General features: G+C 38.7%; 1 protein-coding gene across 1 annotated transcript in view; it reads right to left on the reverse strand.

Moving 5' to 3' along the window:
* SCG3 (secretogranin III) overlaps window positions 1-12,156 on the reverse strand; it is a 33,717-nt gene that overhangs the window by 6,876 nt on the left and 14,685 nt on the right. Inside the window, exons 9-10 of the mRNA XM_002920424.4 lie at window positions 10,456-10,539; window positions 8,487-8,618 (exon numbers count right to left, since the gene is read on the reverse strand). Of these exons, the coding sequence (XP_002920470.1) occupies window positions 8,487-8,618; window positions 10,456-10,539 (216 nt within the window). The remainder of the gene's footprint in view (window positions 1-8,486; window positions 8,619-10,455; window positions 10,540-12,156) is intronic.

The following is a 12,156-nucleotide window of genomic DNA, read 5'->3' on the forward strand; positions in this document are numbered from 1 at the left end:
TGCAGAAAAAGTCTTTGTTTCAGTGCTTTGTTTTTAAGAATGCTGGATGTATGAAAGACGGAGTCCTCCTGGCTGACGTTAGAACATTGCAGTACAATGAACATAGTGATATTCATTGTCTGTTGCCTGTTCATTGAGAAGGTCAGTTGGATTTGGTGACATAAAAACAGCATTCTCTCAAATTAACTCAGAAAAGTCACTTTGAACAAAGAAAGATATCTTAGTGTAGACAATTTCTAAAGAATACAGCTTCATTGTCTCTAAAGAGTTTAAATCAAATTAGTGGGTCTCATAGGGCCTTAACAAATAGAGAATTTGTTGTCAGCACATTAAGTAATTAGAGCTTCTGAAACTTTTAAGAATGTTTGAAAATGGTCTTGTTCTTTAAATCATATTATGCATTCATCGCACAATCCTATTTATGACATATCATAATGTGGAAAGCTTATTCAAGAAAAAGAAAACCTGAGCTTAGTCTCTGTGTAAATACTGTGTTAAAAATTCTGAATTAGGAGGGGCGCCTGGGTGGCTCAGTCGGTTAAGCATCCTGGTTTCAGCTCAGGTCATAATGTCAGGGTGGTGAGATTGAGCCTCGTGTTGGGCTCTGTGCTTGGCAGGGAGTCTGCTTGAGATTCTTTCCCCCTCCCACTCTCTCCTCGTGTGCTCTCTGTCTCTCTCTAAGAATAAAATAAGTAAATAAAATCTTAAAAAAAAAGCATATCCTTGTTTTTTAAAAAGTCTGAATTAGGAGACTTAGAAGGGCCCTCATCTGACGATGGACAGAATCAGTAGGTAAATACCCAGTTTCCTTTTGCTTTAAGAACATTTCACACAGCCTCCCAGAGATCCTCAGTGGGACTGAACTGAAGTCATCGTGTGAACCCACCTTATATGGGCTTCTTTCTTCTCCCTGTCTCACATACCTATCCCCCCGGTGGTATTTCCTGGAGTCATCTTCCAATTAAACTAGACCTCGGGGGCACCTGGGTGGCTCAGATGGTTGAACATCTACCTTTGGCTCAGGTCATGATCTCCATGTCCTGGGATTGAGCCCCGCATTGGGCCTCCCAGCTCAGCGGGGAATCTGCTTCTTCCTCTCCCTCTGCTTGTAGCTCCCCGTGCTCATGCTCTTGCTCTCTCTCTCTCTCTCTCTCAAATGGATAAATAAAAAAAAAAAAATCTTAAAAAAAAACCCAAACTTGACCTCAAATCCTTCTCTCAGGGCCTGCTTCAGAAGGAACCTGACCCAAGGCAATTTGAAACAGAGGACTTGGTATCATCTTGTTAGTTGCTTTTCACTCAGGAACCAATTTCCTAAAAATGTTAAATTTTAAAAAGTATGAAATGCTTGAAAGTAATTTTATTCACTATACTGATAATACCAACCCATAACAGAGAATGAGTTTACTGCAGCTTAAAAGAATCTATACTGCAATCCATTAAAAAATTAAACTACTATCTTGTGGATCATAGCAACATATGATTAGGGTGGTTTCTCTAATTTATTTAATTATTTTTAAAGATTTATTTATTTGAGAGAGAGAGGGATCAAATGCGGCAGAGGGTGAGGAGAGAGAGAGAATCCTCAAGCAGATTCTGTGATGAGTGCGGAGCTCAGTGCGGGGCTCGATCCCACAACCCTGAGATCATGACCTGAGCCCAAACCAAGAGTCAGATGCTCAGCTGACTGTGCCATCCAGGTGCCCCCACAGTTTTTCTAATTTAAAATAGACCCCCCCATCACCTGCATCCCCCCCTTCTGCCTTATTTTTGTCCATAACACTTACCACTTTCTACCAAATCATATAATTTAGGTAAGTTTATTGTTTGTCTTCCTCCTTTAGAAGTATTTTTTGTTTGCTGATAAAGCCTGATACATAGTAGTCTATCAATAAATATTTGTCAAATAAGTGAATGGATAAAGGCTTCATAGATGCCAAATTATAATCAGAAGAATTTAATTTTTTTAAGTATAAATGGTATAAATTTTTTTAACAAAAAATGAATTGTTTATTTGAAAGAGTTGAAGTTTAATGAATTCTGAATTGAAATGATAGTTATAGCAGAAACAATTTAAAAGACCTACAAATATGCTGGACATAGTATATCCATATGTCATTTAATCTTCACAGAGCTCTATGAAATTAAGATTGTCATCCCCATTTTACTCATGAGGGAACTAATGCTCAGAGAGGTTAAGTGACATTACCAAGGGGAAACAGTTGAGTAAGGGTCAGAGCCTGGTCTTGAGCTAGAATGAATCCGGAGCCTCTACTGAGTGTAGCTGGGTAAAATTCACCTTTTAGACGAGAATAATTTAGTGCCTGTTGTTGTTACCAAACTAGCCAACAAGACAGCGGTTCTCAAACATGGCTGCACAGTAGAATCATTTAGGGTAGATTTTAAAAAATCCTGATGCCAAAGTTACTCCTCATACCAATTAAATGAGACTATCCAGGGGTAGGGGCCAAGCATTCATTTAAAAAAAAAAAAGGTCCTGAGGTGATTCCCATGTGGGGGAAGTTTGGGAACCACTGCCACCAGCATTGAGCCTTCCACGCATTTACTGGAGCACTGGTGACCAGGTGAATAAAATCAGGTGTCCCTCTGCTCTTGGAGAGAAGCAGCTGGTTCCTATTTACATTTTCTCTTCTGGGGAGCTGTAAAGCAAATCTTTCATTTACACAGTATGCAGTAAAAAGCCCGTGAGAGTCCACTTTGGAAAGCTGGACTATTTTTTTCAAATTTATTTCAGTTTCCTTTGGAAAAAAATAGCTCATGGCTGAGGTAATATGGCACAATCTTTAAAACATATGCTGAAGCAGATGGGAAGAGGGCCAGAATCACGACGCAGCCCTGCTTTTCTGGCTGTCCTGGTTTTCAGCACTGCAAAAGAAATACCCCTTTTTATACATGAATTTGTCCTGACTGTGATATATGCTAACCTGATCTGTCCCCCCAGCCCCATAAAAACAACAGCAGCAACAACAACAAAAAACCTGTAGAAATCAATAGAATTAACCTATTGACTACTGGACATACTAAAGATACTAGATCTTAAGAGTGTTTATAAAAATTAAGTTTTGTACCCTTAAAATTCTGTGAAGATGACATGACTACAGTTTTGACGGCATAAAACAAAGTCGGTGATAATGGTATCACGGATGCCAACATGGGCCTCAGAGCCACTCAGTTCAAGAATTTTTGTACAATGCTGACATTTTGCCTGCCCAAAAGAAATACTCAGATGAGTCCTGGATAGGAGTCAAGGGACAAGGGTTCAACGCTTGGTTCTGTCCCTCTTTGGCTAGGAGATCTTGGGTGTGTCACTTCATCTTCTGAGCCTTGATTTATTTATTTATAATTTAGGGATGAATTCTAAAAAGAAGATTTATGGTTTCTACAGATGGAAAGACATTCTCCTTTGCTATCCTGGAAAAACCCATGTTGATGGGAGGTCTCCTGTGCCTGCGCTTAGCTCCTGGCATGCTTGCTGATTCACGGGGAGAAGACTGGACTTACTATTTTTGGACATTCTTAGCAGAATGCCTTGGGGCTTGAATAAAGGCACAGATTTTCTCCTCTTATGTTGCTTTAAAAATAACAGCATCCGCATGAGGTAGCCAATTTATTAATTAAACAGGCTACCTTCTCTTTTCTGGTTTCTGTAAGGAAGATAGGGGAATGATAGACTATTTTGGTGAAAGGTATCTTAGAGATCACTTTTTTCCCCTATTTCCATTATCTGGTCATAAACTTGACAAACGATAGCTTTGGAATGAGTTTATGGGTTTGATAATGATTATCTTATCCCTTGGACAATTTAAAAAAAAAGATTTTCAGTGACTCATAGAGCAGAAGTGAATGAGTAAACATAGAACTGGCAAATAGAACTACACTGAGATCATGGAATAAAGTTTTGAAGTACTTTTCTTTAGCCTCCAGAGAGCAATTTACTTGAAAAATTAGGTAACTTTATAAATACGGTTGAAATCACAATAAATTTGATTTCATCGGCATATCCCTAAATTTAGGAATAATTACTGAATCATTCAAATGATTGCACCAATTAGAAATCAGTATTTTAAAAGATTATTCTTAATGTGAGTCCCTGTAGAATATAAGAGTTTAAATAGTCTAACTCGACTCTATTCAAGGGTAGATGTGCCATTTTTCATCATTGGTAATTAAATTGGATTTTTTTTTTTTACATTATACCTAAAAAGAGAGCCATGGAAACATGCTCTGTAAGTTGAAGGGTGATATAAATTTAGGGTATTGTTATTATTATTCCTATTCCTCACAGGATCCAGCATATGCTTGGCATGGTTAATAAATATTTGCTGTGGTTTGATGGGGCCATCACGCCACATCGCCATACCGAGACACACTCTTTACAGATATTCCTGACAATGTGTTTTGCTTATAATTATTTTTTAAAGTGGTTTTAGCTGGACCATTACCTCATTCTTTGCTCTGCCCTGTAACGTCTTCCAACTTTCTCTCTGTTCTACGTATTCCTGACTCGTCAATCAGGGAGATATGTGCACACGTATGTAGCTTGTGTGACACTTGCCTGCATGTGGGTTAAGAACCTTTCTCAAATCATTTCGAAGCTAGCTTGAGTCCTCAGAGGTAAGCATTAGTTCTTATATGACTTCTATAGGTCTGCTTCCTGAGCATGGGGCCAGGCAAACCCTCAGAATAAATATGTATTTATAGCCGAATAAACGTCTCAGGAAACCCAGTAAACCCTGCTTTTTCACCCACATGGATGCTTTTATTTTTCTGTCTGGAGACGTGTTGTCTCAGTGGGCTTTATGATAGAGAAACAAAACCGCCTCCGAGCAAAGTGCAAGCAAAGCAATTGTCAATACAAAGGTATATGACATAATATGCTCTTTTGGGGATTACATACATTTCAAGAAATGTTGGCCCTTGGCTTAAGCTGAGGTTGGTGTTTTCTAAATTGTACTAAAATTAGTTTTCCTTATCTCAGAGTAATAGGAGTCAGGGGTAGCATGAATAAATTAAATATCCAAATAATGGAGAAGGAACAAATTTTAGCCCCCAATCCCTACCCTTTTCCTAATGTTTCAGGAGAGCCATTACAAACAATAACACAAAATAGATGGAGTTTTACTCTCCTCTCTCCCTATATAGTATCTGATGGAATTCCTAATTAGAAAAGAAATCTAACCTCATCATTAGTCTCTAAACACTCACATCCTAAATAGGAAGAGTAGGCTACCAAGAATCAACTCCTTCATATTCCTTTTTTACACAACGTTTTCCTAAAATAAGAAAAGACCCCTATCAGCATCCATTTCCATGGATATTTGCATGATGGTGATAGAAGTTGTTGTCTTAAGGCACCGAGATGCTGCCTCTGAAAGTCAAAGGTCTTAGAGGATGGCTTACGGTCTTTGGGAAATACAATCATTACACATGGGTAGCTCCCAGAGGCATGCTGGTTTTCTGTGGGGGTGAACAGCAGTGCTCTGTGCTGCCCAGTTCCTGGCTTTCTATCTTAGGCCACAGGACCACTCTTTTCCTGGTTGGCTATCTTTTCGAAGTTTATCACTCCTGTTCCACCTCACATCCATTAGTGTCTATGAGGATGTGGAGAAATTGGAACCCTTGCACACTCTGGGGAGGAATGTAAAAACGTGCAGCTACTATGGAAAACAGTATGGTGGCTCCTGAAAAAATTAAAAGTAGAAGTAACATATGATCTAGCAATTCCACTTCTGGGAATATTCCCCCCAAAATTGAGTGCAGGGTCTTGAGGAGATATTTGTACACCCATATTGATTGCAGCATTATTTATAATAGCCAAAAGGTAGAAGCAACCTGAGCATCCACAGATGAATGAGGAGATAAACAACATTTGGTAGATAAATGCAATGGAATATTATGCAGCTCTAAAAAGGAAGAAAATTCTGACACATGCTACAAGATAGATGAACGTTGAGGATGTTAAGTGAAGTAAGCCAGTCACATATTGTATGATTCCACTTAAATGAGGTACCTAGAATAGGCAGATTCACAGAGGCAGAATGTAGAATGGTGGTTGCCAGGGGCTGAAGAGGGAGAGGAATGGAAAGTTTTATTTAATGAGTATAGGGTTTCAGTTTTGCAGGATGAAAAGAGTTCTGGAAATGGATGGTAGCAATGGTAACACATAATATGAGTGGACTTAATGCCACTGAACTATACACTTAAAAATGGTTAATGTGATCATGTTTTATGTTTTTGTATTTTACTATATTTAAAAAAAGCATTCAAAGGAGTTTGCTACTCATCCAAAGTAGACCTAGGGAAGTATCAAGGCAGTGTGACTGACTGGTCTACGAAGTCAGCAAACATGACATGTATATTACTAATTTCCCCTTCTTATGCCCATGACGAACATTATTAATTAGTCATTCCCAAGTTCTTTCCTCCTGAGCCCAGAGGCAACATCATAACCTTACTCGACACAGGCTACTACATCAAATGATTAGTGTTGATATGTCAGCTATGCTGATGTAGGAGGAAATTGTGACAGTCTATGAAATCTGTGCTAGAGAAAAAAATACAATACTATAAAGCTTCATAAGATAGGAAGAATCAACATGAACTTGATATATTAAGAAAAAGATTATTTTTCCTGTCTCAAATAATTGAACTAGAAGCAGTACTTTTGGCCCATATTACTACTCATTTGAACCCGTATAACCCAGATACAGGTCTCTATATTCTCTACAAAAAGGAACTAGAACTCTTGAAAGAGGAATTGATTTTAAATCTTGGGATGAGAAAATTCAGTAAGTCAGGAATATCCTGTTGTTGCCAGGGAGCAAAGATCCTTTAAAAACTACTGGGCACAGTACTAAAAGGATAAAGGAGGAACAGGGGTCGGGGGAGGGGGGGAACCCCTGCTGCCCAAGCTATACCAATTTAACCATAAAATCATCATCATCATCAACATCGTCATCAAGGTGAACATCTTGCATAAATGGAAAAGGCTGGTATTAAGTCTTAACAAAGGTAGTTGTGATATAAATGAGAAATAGTTGGTAATTGTTTTCACTGTTAATAAGTTAGAAGATATTAAATATATAACTAGTTTGCTTCTTTCCAACTTAATATACAGACATTGTTAAGTAGGATTTATTATCAAGTATGAATGTGAACTTGTTTCTATCTGTATGAGCAGGAGAGACTAGAAACCTGTAAGTAGGCCAAGCAGTCCCTTCAAAATTAAGAGCTATACCATGAACATGATCAGCTTTTGTGTTCTCATATCATCCAGAAAGGAAAAGCAAAGTCCATCAGTTCATTGCCACTAATGATTATACATAATAAGTAATGAAAAGAGAGCCTAGTGGTATCTCAGATGATACATGAGCTGAATGTCACACCTCCCCTGCCCCCAAGAGAGAGCACTGACCCACTCTCCCAGTTTCTATGGAATAAAACCTCTAGATGACCCTACTAATGAGACACTGATAAGACATTGGTAATGTTCTAATTATGCCATGGAGGTATCATAATGACAGAAAAACAAGGTAGTTAGTTTAAGCCATCTGTTCACAATTTCAGGTAAAGACACTGAGTTTCAGAAAAAGAATATCTGAGGGGTAGTTACATTTTCCATGATATAACTAGCACACATCATAATAAAAGGGTTTTGAACCACCAGACTGGGCAACCAGATCCCACATCCTGACCTGAAATCAAAGAGTTAGCAACTTAGAACTTGCATCCTCATAGGGCCTATTTCTTTTTTCTTTCTCCCCAATGCCAGTAACCCCCGCCCCCCATAGGGTATTTTTCTTTAAGGCTGTAGTGAAATCTCTTAAATCTTAGGAAAAAGTAAATTTTATATCACATAGACTTACTAAGGCACAGTAGAAATCAGACCACAGGACTGTGTAACAATAAGGATAAAAATATAAGTTTTGTAATTATTGGGTTAGTTTAATGTGTGGTTTTGTGTTTTTTAAGGTATTCAGGTTATATTGAATATATTGGATTTATGATTTTTAATCAGGTCCTTAAGAGTGCTTGTCTCATTTCAATCACTGTAAATGATTAAGGAAATTTGCCCTTTTAATTCCATAAATTCTGATGACTTTGTTGAATAAGTAGTATATGATTATTTAGAGGAATGTTAATTATGTTTAAAGAAATATTATTTAATAAATTATAAATTAGACATTAAACAATGCACAAGTGGTCATAAGTATTCCACTCCAAGCACAGAAGTCCATTGGACAGTAAAGACCATCAGAAGACGAGACCAATTTGCCATTCCAGGAGACTCAAGGTCATTAAAAAAGATTGCTATTCCAGTAAAGATACCATGTGCTGAATCTTTTCTATATACATGGTGCCAATTTGTCAGATTTGGTGGGGCTTGCATTTTTGATCAGCGTGTGTGTCATGAAAATTTTTGCTTCCCCGATTTCACTGCCAACCTAGAGCTGTTATTTCCATACCTTTTGGCTCCTCTGTCTTTCCTCTTGGGTTATCATCTTTTGTGGAATCTTTCAAGGTTCCATATTCCTTTTCCATCTTAGCTGCTTCTTCCTTGGTACTATCTGTTTCTTCATGACTCTTCTCTGAAGGTGCTGTAATCAGATTGGGCACTGTTGTTATCACCCTATTTCCTATCTATTAATTAATTAATAATGTAGACATAAACTTTTTTGAAAAGGTACAGTTTAAGGTCAGATCATTTTTCTTTTTTTTTTTTTTTTTAAAGATTTTATTTATTTATTTGACACAGAGAGCCAGCCAGCGAGAAAGGGAACACAAGCAGGGCGAGTGGGGGAGGAAGAAGCAGTCTCCCATCAGAGGAGCCTGATGTGGCGCTTGATCCCAGAATGCTGGGATCACGCCCTGAGCCGAAGGCAGGCGCTTAATGACTGAGCCACCGAGGCGCCCCTAAGGTCAGATCATTTTTGGAACTGAAAGGGATCTTAGTGATTATCTAGTCCAGCTTCCTCCCCCATTTCACAGAAGAGGAAACCGAGGCCCAGAATGAGGAGAGATGTGCACTAAGTTAGCAAAAGAGCTGGGTCAAAGTCCCAACTTTTCAGGTTTTGGTTTAGTGTTCTTTCCCCTCTGCTACTGTGTCACTAGAGCATAGACTATTTCCTTACTATAATCAATGTAAGCAATCAAGTAGGACATGTCAGGTCCCAAAGTAAGTTTGAATCTTCATTCCAAAGTAAAATAACTCTGTAGTTGTTCGATCTCTCCATGATGTACTGTTGAAGAACTCTGTATAACTTGGAGTAGCACCTAAGAATTTGGGGCTCTGGCAGGACTTTCCTTTTGCCTCTTTCTTCATACTCCCTTATCCCTGGCCACCCTAATGCAAAGAAGAGAACTAGACCCTTGCTGTCAGGATGGGATCATCTTCGTTCACTTGTCACTTATAACTGATTTCCATATCAATTGTACTTAAAAAAAAAGTGAGGGGACAAGAGTGGAAAAAAACTCTATTTCCTTCTAGCAATCTTCTATTGAATTAGAAATGTCATACACCTTAAAGTAGCTAACCATGTGAAAACAGTTGTGATGCATCCCTGTTGTAAATAAAATAGGAAAAGTCAAGCAGTCTAACAATAAGTTGTGTTTTTTCAATAAAAGGAAAGAAGAAGTCAGTAGTTACCTCGTTATGAAAACATCCACAATTAGTGCTGTGGTCTGTATGTATTTTTTGATGTGTAATTTTTTTTTCATGGCTGCAGTACGATTTTGTTCCTTGCTTTTGTCATTAACATCATTAAAGAAAGATGTTCCCAGGTTATTAAAAACTACTCGGAAATATCATTTTAAAGGGCTGCATAATATTCCATCAAATATATGTACATAACTTCTGTGACAGGGGCACAGAATTAGGCATATGAACGTGTGAACTTTTTTCTTTTGGTTCCTCCCTCCCCCCTCAAAGCAGGCTCCCCTGCATCACTTGGTTCCATGGTGTGATGGCTGGAGATTCAGAGTGAAGAAACCAAGAGGAGGGGGAAAAATATCACACTACCTAGGGGCCCAGACTGTCTCAGAGGAGAGAGGAGGACTTGCGAGGGGAGAACTGGTACAGCGGCAGCAGAGAGTGGACAGATGACCAGGGATAGTGCTCTGGAGAAATGGTGATCTCAGGAGAGAGAAAAAAATGCCTAAAGGAGAATTTCAGGAAGGATAACTCATTTTGTGATATAGTCTCCTCCCTTTCTCACCAGCCACCTCCTAAGAATCTTCAGGGAATACTTGCATTTCTTTTCAGTGCTCCTTGGGATCCGATGTCTCTGCTGAGACTAGCCACAAAATAGCCTATGGTTGGATTTCAGATTTTAAAACTTTTGAAATATATAATTGCTGATCATTTATTGAGCTCATTATTTACCAAGCAAAGGGTGATTGTGCTACAAGGTAGAAAAATAGTGAAATAAGTCATACCTGGGAAAAGCTTGCTTTTATTGTCAGTAACGTTTTTTTCTAGCTTGTTCTTGGTTTGAAGAGCAATAGTTTCATCCAAGTTTTCTGGAGTGAGGAGGGGAAGAAATATGAAATATAATTTTATTTCCTGAAAGATGATATCAAACTTTTACCAAAACTGTTTAAACCTCCCCAGAAATCTCACAAAGCAATTCCACAATATTAACACTGTGATTAAGATGCTTTGACATGGATCTTATTTCTAGGAATCTATTCCGTGCTGTTTGGGATCCTTAACTCAGCCTCCTACTCAGTCAATTACAGAAGTCTCTTCCACATCTCTGGGGCCACATGTCTGGGGTTGAAGCCTTTAATGGACACATGTGGTTTGGGCTTCCTCAACACTTTCTGGAAACTACACTGAACCCAGGCGATTTCCATTCTCAGAACATTTGGCTCAGGTGGGGCCTAATAACCCAAGCCTGACTCCTCAGGGTCTCCACTGCCCAGAGTGAGTGAATGGTTCAAAGAGGAGCCCGTGATGCAAGCCGGGACCATGAGATTCAATGCCAGGGCCACTGGGGAAAGAGGATCTTTTCCTGCCAGGACTGCTGTACTGTGAGGATGGAGATTGCCCACCATCTTTTTCCCCATAATGCAGCAGCTTATCTGGAATGAATCAACACATGGAAAGTCAGTGTTGGGAGATGGGGAGGGATAGATTCCTCATACTATTGGTGGACTCTACAAACCCAATGTTAGACTACCCCTGCTCCTGGACTCCTGAGTTACATGAGGCAATGAATTCCCTTTCCATTACTACACTGGATAGCACAGCTATGAACAGTAGTGGAAATATTTACTTTGCACCTAAGCCTCGTGGCATTTCTAGTCTATTCCCATTGGATAAATGACTTAAGTGTGGAATTTGAATCACAGGGTATTGGTATGAAACAGTGATTGATCTGAAACAATGCCTTTGATCTACTGTTGAGTAAAGTAATCCACAAAGCGTTATGTATAATGTGAGCCCATTTTTGTTAAACAAGAGAAAACGAAGAAAGAAACAACCAAGATATATATGTGTGCAAACACACAGACAAAAATCTGGAAGTATATAACAGAATGTCACCTGGATGCCAGTATTACGAGTGATTTTTTTATTTCTTCTTCTTTTTTTTTTTTTAAGATTTTATTCATTTATTTGACAGGGAGAGAGAGAGAGCACAAGCAGGTAGAGAGGCAGGCAGAGGGAGAAGCAGGCTCCCTGCACTCCATCCCAGGACCCTGGGATCATGACCTGAGCCCAAGGCAGATGCTTAACCGACTGAGCCACCCAGGGCCCCTTTTTACTTCTTTTTAAACATCATTTTGCATTGGCTGATTTTAAAAAATAAATATGCTCTTTTGTAATCAGAAAAACTAACAGCAAAATTATTTTTCATGTGGAAAAAAACGGAATTCATGGAGAGTAATTCTGGATTACTCTATCTTATGAGATTTTCTCTTCTAATTCTTCCTCCTCTGTGAGAGATCAGAGTAAGGGGCCATGAGGTCATCTTACTCAAAGGACATCAGGGATAAATGGTATTTGTTGATTAACTAAGCAGGAAAAAAAAAGGTTTGTTTTTTTTTTTAAACAACCTGTATGAATAGAGAATGTTCAAGCTTATCTACAAAGTTCAAGGAATCAAAGGTCAGCAAACTTTTTCAGTAAAGTGC

Source organism: Ailuropoda melanoleuca, chromosome 5 (assembly GCF_002007445.2).
Source record: "Ailuropoda melanoleuca isolate Jingjing chromosome 5, ASM200744v2, whole genome shotgun sequence".
Classification (NCBI taxonomy): Eukaryota; Metazoa; Chordata; class Mammalia; order Carnivora; family Ursidae; genus Ailuropoda; species Ailuropoda melanoleuca.